We start from the raw sequence: 23,263 nt of genomic DNA, 5'->3' as shown, positions 1-23,263 counted from the left end.
AGAAACCTTTTATGCATTTTTTTTCTTTAAGCTGATATAGAGTTATGTTAACAATTATCGGTAGGTAATTCCGTTACCTACCTTGATACCTTGATGGCTACAGCCGTATTTTACACGCTTGATAATATTCGCATCTGTGTACACTTGATACAACCCGTGATTCATGCGTTTGCACACACCATTTTCCCACCGAGTATTGTCCGCAGCACTTTACGCTCGAAAACACCGAAAGCTTTCCGATTTGCCTCCTTCAACGTCCTCGCTTCGTGCTCGTAGTGGGCCACCGGAAAAATCAATGTTTTATACAGGGCGAATTTTGTTTCCGTTTGCAAGCTGCGGGACCTAAGCTGGTTACGTAGTCCGTAAAAGGCCGTATTCGCAGCCGCAACACGTATTTTCACTTCGCGGGAAACGTCGTTGTCACATGTTACAAGTGTTCCAAGGTAAACAAATTCTTCAACAACTTCAAACACATCCCCATCAGACACTACAAACCAAAATTTTATTGCTGTAAACCAGCAAATTTTTGTTGATTTTTTTGTGTTGTAAATTCAGCAATCGATCCAGCAATATGAAATTTGCTGGATCATTCAGCAAAGCAAATTTGCATAAAAATGACAGCTGGTTTACTGACCATCCAGCAAAGTACATTTCCACTTGCTGAATAATCAGTACTTGGTTATTTGTTCCTCTATTGGGATTTTTTGCTGCTTTTCAGCAATTTTGGGTCACCAGGTCCTGGTTGATGAAAAGTTTAGATAAATGTCTTGAATTATAAAAATGCTACTCCGTTTCATGACATAAATATTTATTTTCATAATAAAAAGTCAAGCAATGTTTTTCTGTACTTGGTGGGGAAAGGAAAAGGCTAAGCACTATTTTCCGTTCCGGATTTGTTACCATCCTAGAAATAAACACATAAAATTTGAATTCTAACGATGGGTGCCGATGGCGGCCTGGTTTCAGCGAGAATTGCTCATAACAAACAATACCGGCGACGGCTGCGTCCGAATGCAGGTCAATTTGGGAATGGGAGGGAAATGTTGACGTGTTACTTGTTTTATAGAAGCCGTGGATTCCTCTGCACTTACACAAGAAAACACTGGGAGTTTGGATATGGGAAAGTATTCGTTTTGGTAAACGATAAAGATATAACACCCGCATAACGCGAACCGGACACGATTGATCCGTCGCTCGCTCACAAAGGAGCATGCAACAGATTCAACGGATAAATTTTTACTGACGAACATCTTTGTTTTTTTCGCATCCGCACACTTCGATCTTTTTTTTTCATCCGCACAACGCGAACCGGACACGATTAATCCGGATTTCGTCGCTCGCCCCAAAGGAGCATGCAACAGATTCAACGGATAAATTTTTACTGACGAACATCTTTGTTTTTTTCGCATCCGCACACTTCGATCTTTTTTTTTCATCCGCACAACGCGAACCGGACACGATTAATCCGGATTTCGTCGCTCGCCCCAAAGGAGCATGCAACAGATTCAATGGACCTATTTCTACTTCAGTGTCTATCGATCTATGGAATGGTACACAAATTATGTCACGCTAAATTTCAACATTTTCGACCCCCCTCCCCTCTTCGTCGCACTTTTTGTATGAGTCCTCCGAAATTGTTTAAGACTTGTCACGCTTGGTTCGACCCTCTCCCCCCTTGGAGCATGACGTAGTTTGTACATGACCCCTATTGTGAAAACTTCCCAAAAGCTTCAGTATTGCACTGCTATCGAGGGGGAGAGAAGATAATCGCTCATTGTTACATAGGTTCTTTTGAAAATGGAATTTGAATTCCACGGTGCTCCCCTGACCGTTATTATCAGAAAAAAAAATTCCATCAAATCTGTGCTCAGCCACTTCTATAGCAAAGAGTTTGATATAATATCGAATTTTTAAACATGGATCAATCAGATGTAATGTCAAGCTTTCATTCAAGGTACAAATCTCTCAGATTGGACTATTATTGCGAACGTGGCAACCATTTATGTCAAAAAAGAGCCCAAAAGGATGGGCAGGCCTGCTTTAGAAGTACTCGGTAGATCGACAGGTAAAGCTGCTCACTTTCGTGCTTGATAAGCTCGACCGGGATATAGCCCTTCCCAGTAGCCACAGCTTGGTCGTCATCTGCAATGTTCATCCTGTTTCTCGATACATTTCCATTTTCACCGTTCAAAAATTGCTGAAAGTTCTCGTTCCACCTGGCAGCTACTGCCATTTTATTGGTCAGCAAATTCTCTTCAAGATCATTGCACATGGCGGGCACTGGTATGGTATTGTGATGCGCGCCATTGACCGTAGCCTCAAATTTCTGAATATAGTTCCGGTTTATTTTATCTTGACCTCATCTTCTTCTTCTTCTTCTTTGTGGCGTTACGTCCCCACTGGGACAGAGCCTGCTTTTCAGCTTGAGATCGAATATCGAATAATCCACAATTGTGCGTCTCCACCATGATCCTCTTTTTTTCAATTGTAATATAATATTAGTTTTTATATGATATTATCTATATGGTTATATTTTATATTATTATATTATGTTATATTACATTATATTATATTATATTATATTATATTATATTATATTATATTATATTATATTATATTATATTATATTATATTATATTATATTATATTATATTATATTATATTATATTATATTATATTATATTATATTATATTATTATATTATATTATATTATATTATATTATTATATTATATTATATTATACCACATTATTTTATATTATTATATATTAATATATTATATTAAAGTAATAATATAACCTAAAATATTAAAATAAAACAATATAAGAGACATAATCTTAACCCAACAGACCCATTCGCGAAAGGGCTAACGTTCAACTCTCCTCGCCACTGAACTGTATTTCGACAGTTTGAATGGCTGGCTTGGGCGTTAGTAGTTGTGCTTTGTTTACCTCTGCTACATTACTCATTCGCAAGCATCGCCCACCGCCTATCCAATCTCATTCACTTGGCCAGCCCAACCGGTACATATTTTTCATTCAACAAGTGGTTGTTTGATTTTTATTTTGATCGCCGTCTTCAACACACTGTGACTTGTTGTACGCACACTCGAGTCCGGCTACGGATTGGAGGTGTTCATTTCTCGCGAAAATTGTTTTATTCGTTGAAATAATGGCTGCTTTTTATTTCAATATAATTCAATAATATCGAGAAAAAATATGCTGAATCATAATTTTTATGAATGTTCGTTATATTTTTTTTACATAAAATGAAAAAAAAAAACACATTTAATACGCAGCTAAACGACTCCGTATTGCTTTGTGGTTATTATTTTGGATTGGAAATTTTCTCATTTCTCCATGTCATAAAATATATTTAGTGTTTTCAACCAGCCGTACACATGAGAAAAGCTGTCAATTGACAACTTTAGAAGGGTAGAAGTGCTCATAAGTATACATATACATACATATGACATAATTAAGGCGTTATAGCAGAATGTGGATAATTTTCGTGGTTTGATTTGAAATAATCCACCAATTTCCAAGTTTCGTGGGTAATAGTTCATTGAATTGTAATTGGATTTAAATTGATCCATTCATGTATTCAATTAACATCTAAACAGATAGCACTGAATCAATAATTTCACGCCACAATTTTCGGTTCGTGGCCGCGTCTCTCCATCATCAGTTCTGCCTCATGCTCGCTAAATCGATGCGCACTTGATCCACCCACCTGGCTCGCTGCGCTTCACGCCTTCTTATATTGCGAATATTTTCTAAAATTTTTCTTTCGTCTACTTAGTTGCGCGACAGGCAGTTACGCGCAGCTCTACTCAGGTTGCGCGCAGCCAATCAAAAACAAAATTGAAAACGTCAAAATCAGCCGACCAGCTGGTCACAAACCCAATTTGTTTTGAAAACAATCATTTAATTTAATATTTTTCCTGTTATTTCAAAAGATTTTACTGCGAAATACACGGTAAGTTTCTCTTTCTTGGATTTGAATACTATCTTAAGCAGAAGATTGAATAAACAGCTTATTTTAGATGAATCAAATCACGCAAGCTGTTTTCAGGCGACAAGCTAGTGCTAACACTAAGTATCATGCACTCTATGGATTCTTTTTCCTGGGTTTTACGAAGCTCCAACTAGCCAAAATTTACGGGAAGACTTCGGTTACTATTGGAAACTGGATTCGGGAATATAAGAGTAGCGGCATGATGACTCGTAAAGAGAGAAAAAGGATATATCTCCAGTTCAACAACGAGAAGCGACAGTGCATCATAAAGTTGTTCCGGAATGAGCCGACTTTGTTTTTAGATGAAGCGAAACACAAGTACGAGCAGACCTTCCAGTCCCCAATAAGTATATCTAGCATTTCAAGAATTCTCCATGCCGAGGGATATACATGGAAAGCCATCGAGAGAAGAGCGATACAGGTGAAAGAAGCTCAAATCTGTTTTTTCGTGAACGAGTTGTGCTCATTCAATTGGAATCTCCACAATCTAGTATTTCTAGATGAGATTTCAATCGATAATAGGGGAATGCTTAGGACTCGTGGGTATGCCAAGGTAGGAGAAAAATTGATTTACCGGGGGGAGTTTAATCGTAAGGCTCGAGTGTCGTTATTGTGTTTTCTTGGGCAAAATGGGATGTTAGAAACATTCAAGACCGACGGAACGTTTACTAGATCGCGTTTCTTTGATTGCTGCAGAAAATTTGCAAACAGTGGCCAAGTATTTCGGCATCCAGGAGTCAACTCAGTGTGGGTGTTAGACGGTGCGCGAATTCACTGTGATCGGCACATAATAGAGTATTTGCGATCACTTGGCATTTATGTCGTATTCCTTCCGCCATACACTCCGTTCTTCAACCCTATAGAGTTTGTTTTCGGATACTGTAAAAAGAAGTTACAGAGAAACTACGTGGAGAACAGTGCTCAAATCATTACCACAATTTCTGATACATTGAATTCATTCACTAATTTCGATTGCACCAAGGTTTTCCGAAAATGTGGATATTTACCAGGGGGAAAATTCAATCCAGCCATTGGATTGAACCAAAATATCCAGTCAATGGGGTTTGAAAATTGAAAATAAAATTTTAAATTAAAATGTAAAACAAAACATTGCAAACGTTTATTGTTAATTCATCACATTACCATAACAGGTACAGTAAAAAACGTATAAAAATGTATCCCACCTACAGATGGTCCATATCCAAACAATCCTCAACCTGTGTGGCCAGTTCAGCACCAAAGACATCCTCGCTTACTTCCATGCTTCCAGATACATCGAATAAAACAGATTCATTGGTAGCTTGCATTGTGCGCAGCGCTGTCAGTCGAAGTTTCATTGAGCTCACAATAACGCAAACTTGATCCAACTCCTTTGTCAACTTATCCAACTCCTCTTTGAATCCCCCGTTCACGTTTTGCGCAATTTTGATGTCGTTCCTTGTACATGACAGCACTCTGGCACTTGCAGTAGGAACCGATTTGAAGAGATGGATCAAGTGCTGAGGAGGACCTTGATGCTTCAATTCATCCCGCTCCAGAGCATCTTTGGTAAAAAGGAATGAAGCCCAAACTGCCCAGTTCACGTCTTGAGAGATGTAGGATGCTTTGTGCAGTTTTTTCAGCTCTGTAACCAGTTCAGAAACCGCCTGATTCGAAGCGGCACCTGCTCTGTCTCTTTCTTCTGGCTTCAAGAGTTGAATTCGAAGCGTGTCATACATGTTTGCTGAGGTAACTGACTCGGAAAAAGCGTAGACAAAGACGTTTATTTCTTTATCCAAAAATTTCTGCAGCTTCTCTGGTTTCTCTATGAACTGTGCCGGCTTGTAAGTCCTCTTTGAAAACTTGTCCTGGAACGTGAGAAATTTATCGATTTCTTCGATAGTCGGTGTCGTTGTTTCTGCCCAGTGAGCTGCATACTGTTCAGTCCCGATTCCAGAAGCTGTGTCAAAGATCACTTCCCGTCTGATGTGGCTTTCACAAGAATTCCATAAGAGCTCCATCGTTTCTTCCACAGTGTTGCAGTTTATGCTCACCTTTCCCACCGATGGCCCTTTTTTGTGTCCTTTGAAATTCCTTGCGTAAATTTGAACGGTGAATCGGAACAGTTTTTGTTCATCCTCCTCTTCTTCATGATTTACGTCCAGATATTCCTCCTCATCATCCGCTATATCCTGGTTCTCAAAATAGTCCATATCATCCATATCGATTTTCAGCGAAACGAGCCTCGGGGATCCTGACAAATCCATCACTGTTCATTACAGATTTCGTCGCAGAAAACTAGAAATATCGATTAATCAATCATTGATCTATAATTTGCATTATAATAGGATTATTTACCTGATGATTAAACCACCGAATGTGAAAAATATGTATTCATTCTTATTCAAATACTCTCGAGCACTAGACAAGAACCAAAACAAATGCACTGCTGGACAACATCATTTGTTTACCACGCATAAGGGTAAAAGTACCCATTCTTGCCTCTCAAGCTTTAAATTGAAATTATTTATACTTATTGAACAAAACGATCAAAAATGCTTCCAATATTTAATAAATGTAAATATGAAGTATTTTTGAATATTATTTTGAGTGTCATTCGAATTCAAAAACAAATCAATTGATTATACTGTTGTTATAAATATAACGACTTATTGCCCATAAAAGGAAATTTACCCTGGCGCACAACTGGATGACAGATGTGTTGTGATGAGAAACGAAAATTTTTACCGAGAAGCACAATACCGACCGGATCCGAAGCGAACACCATCTTTGCAGGGTTGTTTTCCAAAATTCTTGCAACATACCCTGCCCATTAGACTGGCCCAGCTCAGTATGGGAGAAAAATAAAGTTGTATGATTCCACGGGGCACCCCCCAGGATTATTCCTTGGGGTTAGAGGAAGCCTTTCTGAAAAATTCAGTTCATTTGGTCGTTCCATGAGCTGGCGCATTTGAATTGAAGTTAATATGGGATTTTCAGCTCAAACATATGAGCAACAGCACATCATCTACTGTTTGGTTCAGGAAAATTGATGATCGCGTTCAATTGGACCCAGAATGTCAAAAACACTACTTGATGTAATAGCGAAGAATATGGTAGAAGATTGCAACATGATCAAAATTAATAAAGTTGGTGTTTTAACCATCTGAAGTATATCATGCAGTACTGCTTGTATTTCTTCAATATAGCTTGGAGGTAGCCACTAAGCGCATCATAGCCACCTATGACGCTGGGCGAGCTGAGACACATGTCGCATGCATATAAGTGACTGTACGGGAATGCTGATCTATAACTTTCAACAACTGAAAAAGTAATGGAAATGAGATTAAATCTAGATACAACCTTCTGCAATTATGTTCATTAGGGTATCAACTAGTGTATTTGTCATTCTGGGCTTATTTGAACGCGAACAATTGGTATACGGAACGAAACAGTGACATAGGATCAATTTTCAATACATTTGAGACGAATATCCCATACAAACTTCAAATCGAATGCGCCAGCTGGTGGAGCAACCAATTGAGTTGAAATTTTGAGAGAGCGTTTTTCTTACCCTAAGGCTTATATCTAGGGGGTGCCCCGTTGAGTTTTACAACTTTTTTGTTTGAGGGCTAGTCTACTGCCCATCGTATCCTTCAAACTTTGGCCACCTTCTGGATACTGGGTTCACCGTTGAAATGGGCGAACTGGTGGTTCATCATCCGCCGCCACACCCAATTTTCCTGCACACCGCCACAGATCGTCCTAAGTACCCAACGTTCAAAGACCTCAAGTGCTTTCAGGTCTTCCTCGAGTATCGTCAACGTTTCATGCCCATAGAGGACTACCGACCTTATGAGCAGCTTCTTGTGGTGGCCATAGTAGGCCCGACTACCACTAATGATGCACCTACATATTTCACTAACGTTATTGTCAGTCAACCGTCAGCAAGGATCCAAAGTAGATGAACTCGTCGACCACCTCAAACGTATGCTCGTATATCGAAACATTGCTATCTAGGCGAGAACTGTCGCGTTCGGCTCCACCAACTAGCATGTACCTGGGAGGGAGGCACCGATACTACACACGAAATATAGAACAACGTTTGTTTGAACTGCAAGATAACTCCAGCTTGCCAACAATAATCAAGGCAGGCTTGGGGAAAACCGCTGGTTTCCTTTTGTTGTGTACTTTCGATCTTTCCTGACAAACATGGAAAAAGGGCCACAGTTTTCTATGCAATAGATAATAATTTTCATTGGAAAAAGTAAAACGATGCGTTTTTCAATGCTTTATATTCAATCAGTTGGAAGATGCTCACGTGACATTACTTACATTTTGTGCATGAATTGATTTTCATTCAATTTTTGTCACTTTTGATGAAATGCGAAAATGTGTTTTAATCAGTTGCGCGCTTTTTCCATGTTAGTCCAATGTTTGAGATCTGGGCTCACAGTGACAGTTCGTGACAGCGGAATCTCGGCTCACTATGACGTACAGAAATTTTGTATTGGTTTCTCCCTCCCAGGCATGTACTACAATATTCTATTGTACATTGTCCTAGTCGCATTTGCCACCTATTCAACTTTCGCGTTTCAGGCGGGTGTACAGGTCTGCAACCTTTTCAAATGTTCGGCCGACAATGCACAGTGGTCCAGGAATCAGTTTTACGCAATGTCCATATTATCCGCGAATCAAACAAATTGACAGGATCTCGTAAAAATCATACCCCGGCTCTCCGCATAACACCATCTATCGCAATATTGAACAACAGGCATGAAAGTCCATCACCTTGTCGTAATCCCCGGCGGGATTCGTACAAATTGGAATGTTCGCCTGAAACTTTCATACAATAGGGTCATGAAGCCCTGACCAAATTTTAGTGCCAAACGCATAAGTTTAGTCCAAAAACACATGTTTACTCAATTTTTTAATGTTTTCCGTTGGTTTAAGTCCAAAAAACATTTTTTATGTTTTTTTTAGATTTTGTCACACCCCTTGGCTTAAACTCAAACTTTGGGTGTACAGTCGCCTCTCCACATCTCGATATCGAAAGGACCATCGAGATAGGGAGAGATCAAGACATGGGGCTCTGCACAAAAATCCATCCATCTCTTTCACTCTTCCATGAAATTAGTAAACAACAAGGCCAGTAAACGTCAAAATCCCATACAAAATCAAAACAGTGCAGAGCCCCATAGAACAAAATTTTAACGAATACTAGATTGAAAATCACTCCGTTACCAGGAAAATTAAAAACAAACAGATGTCATTGCGTCTTCGAAAATTGTTTTGAATCTCTAAAAACAAGTCTAGTAACCTTTGATAATGGGCATATCGACATACGGAGAGAAAATTGGGAACGAAAATCACATCGAGATAGGGAGATATCGAGATAAGGAGGATATCGAGATATGGAGAGTGAAAATGTATGCAGAATGAAGGGACCGAAAAAATCATCGACATAGGGAGAGATATCGAGATGTAGAACATCGAGATGTGGAGAGTCGACTGTATTTTGTTCTCCGTGTCCCTTCCGAAATGTCAGATAGGAACAATGGACCATTAAAATAACCAAAACGGCCGCTATGGAAAGCATAGATTGCGCCACCGTAGTCTTGTGTGTTTGACAGAACAGCAATGCTGTCACAATGTTAAATCCCATATACAGTGGCGCCTTTGTTTTGATACGGTGAGCACTGACAAAAACTGCCTTCAATGATCCATTCCAGTGTTAAAACTAAAACCCCTGTGGTGTTTTTTGTCGACTAAGCGAACGTCAAACATAATCAAAAGTGTCAAGGTTCATTAATGGATCCAATTTTTAAATTAAAGTTTAAACATGATGTAGCCGTTATTTGAGTGAGAAAAATTGCTAAAGTAGTTGCAGTAACATGCTCTTTCGTGTTATTTAATAAAAACCAGAGTTTATTAAAAAATAGGATCCAATTTTGCACAATTTCCATCGTTGCTCTTATCAGTCACGTGAGCATCCCGGGAAAGCTGTTCTCGTTCATGATTTTCCATAGCTCTAGGTAGTCGATACTATCGTATGCCGCCTTGAAATCGATGAACAGGTGATGCGTTGGGACCTAGTATTCACGACATTTTGGAGGATTTGCCGTACAGTAAAGATTTGGTCCGTAGTTGATCGGCCGTCAACAAAGCCGGCTTCCCAAGAACTCGTTTACTACATGTGACAGACGACGGAAGATGATCTAGGATAATACTTTGTAGGCCGCATTTAGAATGTTGATCGCTCGAAAGTTGTAGATGGAGCATATTATCCCTTTCCTCCCACTCTTCCGGTAGCTGTTATGTTTCCCAGATTGTGCCTATCAGCCGGTTCAGACAAATTACCAGGCTACCCAGACCCATCTTTATGAGTTCAGCTCTGATATTATCCTCACCAGCAGCGATTTTGTTCTTGAACTGGTGAATGGCATCCTCCCTCCTTCCCTGCCTGTGCTCTCAGCGCCATTCAGGTGTTTGTCGAAGTGTTGTTTCCACCTTTCGATAACCTTACGTTCGTCCGTAAAGATGCTCACATCCTTATTCTTGGACATCTCGGAACGCGGCACGAAACCTTTGCGGGATGCGTTGAGCTTCTGATAGAACTTACGTGTTTTTTGAGACCGGCATAACTGCTCCGTCTCCTCGCACTCTGTCTCCTCCAGGCGGTGTTTTTTTTTTCTCCCGAAGTAATCGGGTCTGCTGTTGCCGTTTCTGTCTATAACGTTCCACGTTCTGCCGGGTCCCTGATGCAGCATAATCACCCACGCTACATTCTTCTCCTCCAGAATCTACCAACATTCCTCGTCGAACCAATCATTTTGTCGACTTCTCATTGATATTGATAACCTTAATAAATCGACCTTTCTAAACGTTGTCCCTTATTCGTGTGAAATTCTATTATTATAATGCCTTTTTACTATCTTAACATCGTACAATGTTAGTCGAACGATGTACAGAAAACAGGTCGTGATTTCATTGATAAATCAAAAATATATATATAGCATGCGTAAAGTGTTCACTTTATATAATAAACAATTTTTTAATATGAATCAAAACGGTATGGAACGGTAATGGATTTTCTTTATCAAACATGATTTATAATTAATTTGTCCCTTCCTAGGCTGACCATAAGCTAATTGGATAGAAACGGGACAAATGAAGAACAAAAACGGGACATTCTTAAAAGACAAAGATAATGCTATACTACGATTCCCTTCACAAATTGTAGGAAATCTTTATTAAAATATAAGTGGATAAGTGGAATTTGCCCGTGGGAAAATTTAGACGAAAATGTTTTCGTTAGGCTGATCGAATCATAAACGTAAATTGCAGGGTTCTGAATTTTCGTTCAATGATGCGAAATCTACGATTTTTCGCACGTAAGGAGAATGCTTTTTCCGCTTCCTCGCGTGAACATCTTTTATCGCTCACACTAATTTTCCCTGGAGCTACGATGGAGGATAACCGAAAATCACTCCACTCTGTGGATAATTTGTTTTTCACTCCATAATATTTTCGCTCACCAACTACTCCCGAGAATTATCACTATGTGGATAAACAAAAACTAGTGCCGGCGATAGGATTCGAACCTAGAACATTGATAAAAACAACCGCGATACGTGCACGCTAACCATGCTACCACACCATGGTGCATAAAAGCAACTGCTGCTCGTGGCGATGGATACAGGAAAAATTCTCCATGGATCGGAGAAAGAGAAATCAAACTTCTCACAGCTGCGGAAATCTATTTTCGCTTTGTTTTGTGGACGGATAAAATCGCAAGGCAGCTGATCGCTGAAAATTGCTGTGAGGGATAAATCCATTATCGTGAGAGTGAGTGAGAATTCGGAAGCCTGGTAAATTGTTCTAATATTTCATGGATTGATTAAAAAAAATACATTTTTTAATGACTTTTAGCTTAATGTACGAAACTGTACGAAAGCCCACGACTGGTCCGTCTCCGACTCTTTATAAATCAATTATTGCGTATCAATAGTAAAAGAATCTCTACATGGATCATAAAAAGAAAACTTAAAAATTAGCAATTTGGGTATTTAATAATTAAGTATTTCGATCTGGAAAGTTCAAATGGTATAGCACTAATGTCGGCTTTCATTTACTTTTTGGTATTTTACTAAAAAGTTCTAAGCTTTGTTATCTTAAATATTCGTTATATTTTTTACTGCAAAAAAAAGATTCTGAGTTAGTAGAATTTGCCCTTAGGAAGAGAAATAGACGAATATATTCTTGATATGATAATCAAATCATAAAACGTAATATTTTTTAATCTTTACGTTGTTTTTTTTCAATGGTTCACTTTTTTAAAGATTATTAAATTAATTGCGCATCAATAGTAAAAGTAGATTTGTACTTTAATGTAATTTACAATGTTTGTTAGATAGAGCACCTAGATTATTAAATTGAAATATGTATTGAATACAAATAACTTAGTCCTTTTTTCAATATTTATCTCTTATTTATTTTAAGGTATTAATACTTCATAATATCGATGAATGGCCTCAAATTTTAATAAATTCTAATGTAAATAATCGTTTCAAGAATAAAAATTGGTTTCAAAATAAGTTTGCAAAAGAAAACTTGGAAGGAGATTGAAAATAGGTTCGATTGCTGAACTCATCTCCAAAATAAGTTTTTCCAATTACAGCCTAGGCTAGACCTAGGAAAATGTTGTCGTTTTATATTGAATTTTGCAACATATAAAATGTTTAATTAAAACTTATAATATTTTTATATAAACAAAGAATAACTAAAGACTAAAAAAATGGCATATTTATAAGTATACAACACAAAAAGATTTGAATAGAAAAACTTGTTTTTTTTTTGTTTGTACTGTTGTGTAGTATGCAGTGTCTATTCTCAATTAAAAAAAAGCGACAGTTTGAGCATTTTCAATAAAACGAGGAGACAACTCGCCAAGGTGGTAAAAACGGTACTGTCCCGTTAAATACTGGACGTGTGGTCACTGATTATTGGTCAGCCTATCCTTTACATAATTCCATTCCAGGTCATGGCCTGTGGATGACCTGATGCCGTAGACGATGTTTTGAAAACTTCCTTGCCAAAGATATGGATCTCGATTAATTTTATGATTGATTTTAAGCTCAAATAAGCAAATGTGGTGTACCTAAATGCTTAAACTCGAACACCCCCATGCACGTACGAAATTATCCTTAACCAGACGGGGCCCAAAACAAAACGGAGAACCAACTTCGGTACTGGTGTGTAAGCCCAACAACATTCACTGACTTGGGCTTTTCTTCGACACTTCAGTCGCTTCAATCAGTCTGTTCACGTTCACCGTTCGAAACGGTTCGTTTGGTGGAGCTCTCTTGCTTACACGTGGTTCTCGTTCCGTCTCAGTGCGCTCCGCTCCAAGCAACGACGTCGTTGTATTTCGAGCAACGGTTTCACACATTCGCTTTGTTACTTTGCAATGCTGATTGTTGTACGTTGAAGAAAAGGCTTGTTTCTCCTCCGTGGTGTTGGTTGCTGGAGTGCAGTTTTTTTTTATGTGTGATCGCGATTTGACGGGCTTCTCCGCGGGCTAAGGTCTTTCCTACTTAAGTGGCCTATCACCGCTGTCTGCCCGATAACGGTGCTTTCAAGTGTGTGCGCAAGAAGCGCTTGATACCGTTCAAGTACCGTGCGACGCCTATTGTTTCGCGAAACGATATCACTCCTGAGAATCCAAATCTGCTCATTGCTGATTGTAGTTTGAAAGATTTTACATAATAAATTAAATCAACCGCAGCGTCGTTGTGTTTGTGTTAAATCGTTGATATTTTCAACCGCCATACCACTGTGGTAGTCAGCTTAGCGGTGAAAAACTAAGCCGACTTGAATTAAGGTACCTTCAGTTGCGTACACACCAACACAGTGTGTTGAGATCGTAATAAGTCGAGAAATTTTGATTGAAGAGTAAACGGCAGTGCTGAGTCAGAAGAGTGCACAACTGAGCAATACACGTGTGTGTAGGTGTGGGTCTGTTCAAGAAGAGCATTTGAGAAAAGTGCACATCTCAACTTCAACGATTTAAGTCCCAACTGAGATGTGTGTCAGCCTGATGTAGTGTATGAAGTAAAATTAATCATTGATTAAAAGCGTGCTGCGAGCACTGAGTGTGTTTGTATATCTATATATGCCGTTGTGTTCATCGCGAAATGTGTAAAATCGGTGATCTACTTTTTGATCTTGTTGTATAGTTCCTCTCGGAGGTGTGTGGAAATAAAAAAAGAGTTGCACGTAGATCTCGCGAAGTGATTCACTCGACTTGTGGCGGATGGACAGAATTAATTTGAAAACAGCCAAGAAGAAGCAGACGGCTGCGACAAAGCAAAGGTCATTGAGCGTAAATATTTTCACTACATGCTACGTCGGGCTTGGCATACGCGAGTGTGCTATTGTGTCAGCACAACCCTGAGTGCTGAAATTGAAGCTACGTACGACGGGGCGCTAAAGAAGCTGTTTTTCGTTGATTGATCGTGAACCGAAATCGAGTGTGTTGTACTACCGCCTTACACGGATAAAGGCGACGAGAAGTTTTGGGATTGCAAGCTGATGGAATAACAATTATGACATGGGATCCTGTTCGAGACGACATTTCTTGTTGTCAATATGCGTTCTGCAGTTGGTGAGTAAACATTTTTTTTTGTATATTAAATTATTTACTGATCACTTTCAAGTTTGGGTGCCACACAAATTCATTATAATATGAAGGGTCTTTTTTAAGAATAGTTAATTCTCTAATTCTCTTAGCTTTTGTTTCAATGATTATGCTATTTTAATATATTTAAGCCTTTATTTTCTTTGTTTTCTGAACATTCTAATTAAAACTTAGCCTGCGACTTCATCTTTGTGTTCTTATTAACATTTCTTAAGCAACTGTTCGTTTTTTGACGTCTAAACTAAGATAGAGCCTTAGTGTTCTTCTGAGCACTTCCCTAGTTATTAAACTAAGAATTTTCTCTGTCAATTAACTGTTTTTGCTTTCGCATATCTTGCGTCAAGCACAATGACTCTCTATGCCCTGGAATGTCCAGAAAATCTATTTAAGAAGGTAGGAAGGTATATTCAGCCTTACAAAGGTGCATATATCCATGGGATTGGGTTAGCTGTCAGCGAAGATACACCGCATAGGGTAGGTCGAATCTATACCGATTTAGAGGTATTCACAGACACCATTCAATTTCTGGCCGAACTTACCATAATGAACATTTATATGGATCCGAGGAACAGGGTCGGCAAAAAAAGCTGCTAGACCTAGTCATGCAGTTCCTTGCGCGATACTAGGCGATTTGATCTATCACCACTCTTGGTGATCGCATAGGGTTGACGTAAGAGGAGAACGCTCATATGTGTTACTTGACACGTTAGTATTGAACAAGTTAATACCGCCTTGGCTAGATCATACCACTGGGGTTGAGTCAGTGGTTGATCTTCCCAGCCTTCACGTTGATTTACACTTCCCTATCTTAATGTCGCATGCCGTAATATTAACTGGACTACTGACTGCATAAGCAGATTGGGACGGCTTCTGCAAAAATATCTGTCGTTAGCGCACTGATGGTCAAAGCGTACTTTACTATATCAAATGGAGTACGCTGTTACGTCCCAAAGGTAGGTTGAAGAGGAGATTGTAGGACCGGTCCATGGTGATATATCGATGTCTACAAATCAATTAAAAGGTGGTGCAAATCGCTCGCTATGTCCAAACCAACAGATTATGACAATTGAATGTACCTCAGATTTTTTTCCGCAAGAGCTCAGTATTTGGGTTATGTTTTCATAATCGGAAGGTTTTAAAATATTCCATAGGTGAAATTTTAATGTTTTCCACTTTAAAGCTATTTTTTCATATACAGCCCATGAAAATCACGTTTTCCTACGCATTTTAGCTCATACAAAATGTATGGTAAAAAAAATTCACGGATAGAATATTTTAAAACCTTCCGATCATGAACCTATATACCAAATACTCGAATCTGAGGAACATTCGAGCTTCATATCTGCAGGTTAAGACATAGCGTGAATCGCTTAGAGCACTACACATCGAATTTTTATTGTTGACAACCAGCAAATTTTGCTAACGTTTAGTGAAGACTTCATCATATTTTGATGTAATTCTTTGGCAATCTGATTCATGATTCAGGTTGGTGAAAGATTGTTATAACAATATCTGGAATCTGGAACAAATGAATCCGGATTATATACTTGAAAAAGATTTCTTAAACTCACAAACACCTGTTGTAAAATGGAAGAACCATATATTTGTCGAGAAGAAAAAGCAACAAGTATACAACTACAAGATGTCTTGCTGGCAGTTTCAGTAACCTACAAGTTACTAAATATGCAGCAAACAAAATCTACTTAACTGAGTTATCAGTAAAATATGAATTGCTGAAACCATTCCAGCATTTCCTTTTTCTAGAAGGCAAAATAAAAATTTGGTGACACTGACACTGACTAACTTTGGATGAAGTTTAAGATCGTCAGGGGTAAAAGCAGGCGTATGGAAAGAGTAATCTGAGTAGTGGCAACTTCACCAATCATGCAAGCAGGGTTGTTATCCTCGGGATAGACCTTAACATTATAGTAATGAATTCCTACGGAATGAAAGTAAAACCATTGATCCCAAGATCCACTGGCCCAGGTTCAAAAATCGTCCATATTTCGACCCAGGACGTCTATTCCTCTACAATTTCATCAAACGGTATTTTTAGCACTGAAGCAATTATGTAAAAAGTCATATACTTTTGCAAACTTTATCACACACGCACAGCATGTTGAATGATATCTTTTGATTGTCGAGTTTACTCGCATAAAATACTGTTTTCTGAGTTCATTAGTGCATTTTGTTCCGTATATACGTACACAGCAAGTCAAATCAATTCGTAGCAGCTTTCAAATTAACTTTATTATCATAAGTTAAGTCGCATAAGACTACAGATTAGTTCACAATAGAATCAATAGATTCGCATTATATGCCAATTTTCATCATACAAAATAGGCACATGTATCGCCTCCACTTTCGTATGTAGAAGACCTTTTGACGACATTTTATACGGAAACTGCACATGTAAGCGTCGCGTAGCGCATAAGCTAATTTCGTTGTACGCACATTCTGGTTGTCTGGGTAATAGTAATGATTAAGTAAAGATACCAAAACCATTAAAAAATAGATTAAAAACTCATTGATATCGCTAGTCTAATATAGGGACTTCAATTTATTTTAGATAATTTATCTTTATTAGAGAGGAACTATGAAGGAAAGAGCATTATTTTATCTTTGTATAAGTGTTCCAGCTCGAAAAACGCTAGAATTTACCTAGTTAACCCCTCTACTGGCAGCTTCATTTTTTCATCACAAACAAATATTCAAATCGCAATCACTTTTTTGTTTCTCAATATTTTTGCACCATTTTTTCTCAAGTTCTCAAAAAATCATTTCAATTTCTGTGTCGATATTGACTATTAGTCATCTGGTTTTGAAGGTATTTCGATATTCCTTGGGAGACCGACATTTTCCATATACAATTTCTTAGGCCATCATTTTTTTCAATTTATTAAAAATATTAAATGTAGGCTATAATATGTCAGGTAATAAGGAGCTTCTCTGAAAAAATCATTCAAATCGGTTGAGTCGTCTCCAAGAAATTTAAAAACTACAATATGACTTTGGCTACTATGTCCTACAGCAAAAAACAGAGTTGCTTCGAAAGTAATTACATGATCATTTCAGCATGATTTGGACTTTGTTATCATTAATAACAAATTATCCTTACGTCCCATTAAAACATGGTCTTCGTTGTAGTTGGAAAAATTTCACATGAAAACAGTTTGTTCACTTTCCCATAGATTATAATGACGAGCGTTAGAGGACTGAGCACGAAAGGTTTGCCTTTTTCATAGAAATTTCCATCTAAACTTCAAATGGCGTGTGCACAACCAAATTTCTTCCAAACCACATCAAATTTTGGGAGAATGGTTTTCATAATAATTGACACCGTTTGAGCATAAGGGACCAAAACTTCAAAATTTGCATAAGTCTAATGTGCATATTAGGATGGTCCATTATTATATGAAAAAAAAATCTCATGTAAGCTACTTTGCCCATAACTGCATATTTGTAACATTCGACAAAAGTAGGCATTGAGTAAATGGAATACAAAGTGTGCATTTTATGGCAGTATGGGAGGAAATTAAAATTTCTAAAAATTACTAGGAACTCAAAAGTGCTTATTTGAGGCTGACAACTCATATGGCATACTAGGTGAATTGTCAGAAAATAATTCTGATAGAAATTTCATTGCTATTACATTACGAGGCTCATTTATAATCCCAATGTGACTGTTATGCGATTATAATTACCAAGTACACCCCCAATTCGGACCGCAGAAGCTACACTGTAAATTAGAGAGGAATCCGTCAATTCAAATTCATTTAGCATTTCCTTACAGTTGATGGATTCCGCTCAAATTTTCACAATAGCTTCTTTGACCTCCAGAAACTAAAAAAAAAGGAAGATGTTACCTAATCCGGGGGCAAATTGATCGCTGGGGCGAATTTGATCAGGTCGGTACCAAAAGATGTGGAGCTCGATATCGAAGGGACCATCGAGATAGGAAGAGATCGAGACCTGAGAGTGAGGAGACAGCTCCTATATTTTCTTGCCTTTTTTGACCGTTTTTCACACTCTGCCCTCCGAATGTGCGGTTTTCCAGTGACAGTTGGTGACAGGTTCTCATGACTTTTGGAAGCTCACAACCTAAGCCAGCTTAGGTTATGTTATTTTGATTCAGAAGAGCACACGAATTTATGGTTTTAAAAACTTTCGAAAAATAAACCGCACCCTAGTCTACACCTACTGCTGGGTAGGGTTCTCATAAAATTTTCACAAAGTTTAGATTGACGTTTCACAGACCCCTCGACAGGGGTGTCACAGAACTTTGAATATGGTTTTCGCAGAAACTCATGACAGGGTTCTCACTGAATCTTAAAGAGTATTCTGAACAGGATGATCTCTTACAGATTCCAGACCATTTTTTTTTTCAATTATTTTGAGTGAGATCCTGGATTCACGCAAAATCTTGGGGATTCTCACTGAATCCAGACATGACTGTTTCAAAAACCCTGACAGGATTTCAATATAGGAAATACTATCTGGTCCTATGACATAATCTTATTTCCAATAAAATGTTGAATATAGTTCTTATAAAAATTGTGCATCATTCTCTCAGAACTCAGCGGAGGATTTTTTTTAAAGAATCATAGCCAAGAGTCTGTCGTATATGTTTTAACGGAGTTCAGGACAAGAGCATCTTAATGTGAATCTAGCGGAATCTTGAGCAGAGTGCTCAACAGAAATTATATACTTGTTTTCCAAAGAAGCTTCTTATTATTGCAAAAAGTATTATTCGATTTTACAAAAATGCTGGAATTGCTCTCACTAAAACAATTGGCGACAGTGCATATTTTTTTTTGGATTGGTTGGGCAGGAGAGGTTTAAGTATATGGTAGTATAAAACTTTCAGGTTATTTACTATAAACCAAAGGCAACGATATGATCGATGTTGTTGACAAATACTGCCATACGACAATCAAAAGTTGATTCACATGTATGCAAATGATACAGCCTACGCGATTCAGCTATGCAAACGTGTTACGAAACAATTAGTTGTGTCCAGCACCAAGACGCCGCAAAACGCTGTTTTTTTTTGGTTCGCTGTGCAGGGACCATGTAGTCACCTTTAATGGCAACAGGAAAGAAAATACATGTTTATAATCTAGTTCACAATGGCGCACCCACGCCAGTCATCGGCCTGATTGGCGTCTCGTTTCACCTTCACCTGTTTTCCACCCGCAATAATATGTATTTACTCCCATATCAAGTGTGCCGTTAGGGTGCTCGTATTGATAACAGCACTCAAACAAACCATATACCTGAGGTTCGATATGCAATTCTTCAGTTCAACTCACTTCGTGCCATCATTGATGATTACCGATGCTTGGCTGATAACAAGCACCACCCCCACTTGTACCATATCTTCGACAGGTTCGTCAACCCAAAACCAATCGACATTATTGTTATCGAAGGGAGCTTTCAGCTCGGGTGTTGTTAGGTCAGATGGAGACCGATTCCGAGGTTTCGCATTAGTTTCCCATTTGAGTCAATCCGAATCCACTTGAATGTTGAGTGGTTGTCACTGTCGTTTCCAGGAAGTCACCGTCATACCAATCGCCTTTCACGAGTCCTATCGAACCACAAACGTGCTGCAGTGAATCGACAACATGACCCACGCCCACGCTCTGAAGTTTTGTAGCAGTGGTTCTCAAGCTTTTTGAAGCTGTGAGCCCCTTAAGTTTTATAAACAACACGAATGGAAATGAAGGTACCGTAATCCGGGGGCAAATTGATCACTGGGGCGAATTTGATCAGGTCGGTACCAAAAACCATTTCCTCCCAAGGATGCTGGAGGTCTCCACAGACATTCCTCGTTTTCTAGTTTATAGATTTCTTATGATGATTTTGAACTATTTCATTTTTGTTAGGGACAGTTTTGCATAGAAATATTCACAATTTTTTAAGGTGTAAGCAATACAGTTGGAAATGTCGGTGGTAAACAATCCACTGGTGCTATGCCTGCATGTCAACTTTGAGTGTATAAAATGTTGTGGAAGCTTTTGGAACTCATTTTTGATATCATACAGCATATCAAATATAGTTTTTTGTTCATAAAAACGTTTATTCTCAAATAATGTGCTTATTTCAAGGAAAATTGCCTACATTTTGGCGTATTAGGCATATTTTAAAAGTTTAATTTTGCGAAAAAATGATCAAATACTCGAGTAGTAAGAATTTTGACATCATTTTCAGATTCAAGAGACACAAATTTAGTAGATAGGTAAATTTTTCATTCTTAAACCTTCTCTGTTATATGATGATCAATTTCGCCCCAGAGTGTCCTTTTTTATATTAAAACTATTTTTATGATATGTTAAATATTATTTCATGAAAAGTCGATTACATGAACCGATAAAGGTGAATGAAGTACTCATTTTGTCGACATTTATTTGACAATATTGGAAATCCGAAGGATTACATAACAAAAAGTTGTAAAATAGTGATCAATTTGCCCCTGGATTACGATATGTGAAATCAAAATTTAAGGAAAAAAGAAACCATGAGACTTTTTTAAAGATTAATTTAATATAGGTAGCTCGAAAAAGAATCAAATAAATTGATTGCAATCATTACATCACCGTAAGGATTCAAAATAGCTCAAAAAAGAGTCAAATAAATTTCTTGCAATTATTACATCACCGTGAGACAGGCCTGTCCAACCTTTTTGAGCCACAAGCCAAATCTCTGGAACTTTATTGTGATACGGGCCAAGAATTTTTAGGTGCTATTCAGGTAAGGAACTACTTGGGCATATTCAAGGTTTTTTTCTCGGCCTAATTGTCTGAAACCTTGGAATAAAAAGCACTTCAATAAGACGCATGTTGTGGCCAAACCCCCAGGCCCAAGTGAATCAAAAGTGCCGAGAAAAAGATCTGGCTCCCAGTTTCCAACTTTTTCGTAGAACTGAACAAAAACTTATCCATTGAAGAGATAACTAGTTGAATAAATGCAATTCCATTTATTCAAATATATATCTCTTCAATTGACTAGCTTTTGTTCTGTTTACTGTAGGATTCTGTAAAATCTCTAGGAAGGTTATAGGAAACGCTCCTTGGACTATGTGATTATTTAAACGTGGGTACTTTGAGAATTGTACTCAGGATTATTTCCGAATTTGTTCCGGATTCTTTGATAACCCCTGCGATGGACTTTATAAGAAAAATTATCAGGTTATTAAACATCGTACTCAAAATTCTGTAAGAAATTCGCATAGGATTCTATCATGTACACTCCCGTGCAAAGGTTTGGGTTCACCCCCTCAAAAACATGCAAAAGTATTCTGTCCATATCTCTGTGATTACACGTCCAATTGGAATTCTTTAAGCCGCATTCGAAAGGCAAAGAGTTATTCTTACTTCGTATGTATTTTTCCAAAAACATTTTTTTAATTTTGTATGCTAAATTTTTACTTAAAGTTGTGACATTTTTCAAAAAATACACTGAAAAATCATATCTTATTTCCTCAGCATTGGGTCGACCAAAATTTTAAATTAAAATGTCATTAGAATCGTAATCTTATATTCTTTTAAGAGACCCCACGACATTTTGGCGGAAAAATCTGGAAAGTATTCAAAATCAATGAAACAGTCAGTCAAGTCATCGTGCAAAAGTTTGGGTTCACCCCTCAGTATGACGCAAATCGTGCAAAAGTTTGGGTTCACCTGAGCCACACGCACATTATTTTGGTCGATATCTCTGCCATTTTTCAACCGATTTTAATAGTTTAAAGCTTTTTTGAGCGCAAATAATGGCGCGTACATGATTGGTTTGAGATTTATCAGATTTAAGTAAGTTCAGGTGAACCCAAACCTTTGCACGACACACCATACTGAGGGGTGAACCCAAACTTTTGCACGATGACTTGACTAACTGTTTTATTTATTTTGAATACTTTGCAGATTTTTCCGCAAAAATTTCATAAGTGCTCTTCAAAGAATATAAGATTACGATTCTAAAGACACCTTGTTTTGAAATTTTGATCGATCCAATGCTGAGGAAATTAGTAATGTTTTTTCAGTGTGTTTTTTGAAAAATGTCACAACTTTAAGTAAAAAATTAGTATACAAAATTCAAAAAATGATTTTGGAAAAATACATACGAAGTAAGAATAACTCTTTGCCTTTCGAATGCGGCTTAAAGAGTTTGGACTGAACACTTTTGCATGTTTTTTAGAGGGTGAACCCAAACTTATGCACGGGAGTGTATGTCTAAACCAGCAGATTATGGAATTCGAATGTACCTCGGATTTTTTCCCGCTAGATATCAGTGTTTGGTCTATAATTTTATAATCGGAAGGTTTCGAAATATTCTATCGGTGAAATTGTTTTCAATCTTTTTGTATGGGATGAGAAAATCGTTTGTCAAATTCTGAGGAAATCCTTCTCCGAATGATCTGAGAATCTTCGACAGGAGTCTGTAAGATATGTGCCTAGAATTCCATCTGATGTTACCCCAAGATACATTTTGAGTCCAACCTGAAATTTATGAAAATGCTGTCTTCAGAATTCTGTTTTCAGGAACCAGGTTTGTCACCAACCCGGCCTGAAATTT

General features: G+C 37.9%; 1 protein-coding gene across 4 annotated transcripts in view; it reads left to right on the top strand.

Moving 5' to 3' along the window:
• Window positions 1-13,299: 13,299 nt before the first annotated feature.
• The window catches only part of LOC5576960 (sodium/potassium-transporting ATPase subunit beta-1-interacting protein), a 182,039-nt gene continuing 172,075 nt past the window's right edge, over window positions 13,300-23,263 (top strand). For 2 of the 4 annotated variants that reach the window (XM_021842971.1, XM_021842969.1), the window contains exon 1: window positions 13,300-14,662. In XM_021842971.1, the coding sequence (XP_021698663.1) occupies window positions 14,609-14,662 (54 nt within the window). In that variant the 5' untranslated portion in view covers window positions 13,300-14,608. The remainder of the gene's footprint in view (window positions 14,663-23,263) is intronic. The other 2 variants (XM_021842970.1, XM_021842972.1) reach the window with 2 other exon arrangements.

The sequence above is a fragment of the Aedes aegypti genome, chromosome 2 (assembly GCF_002204515.2).
Source record: "Aedes aegypti strain LVP_AGWG chromosome 2, AaegL5.0 Primary Assembly, whole genome shotgun sequence".
NCBI lineage: Eukaryota > Metazoa > Arthropoda > Insecta > Diptera > Culicidae > Aedes > Aedes aegypti.
This window is presented reverse-complemented; position numbering and strand designations above follow the sequence as displayed.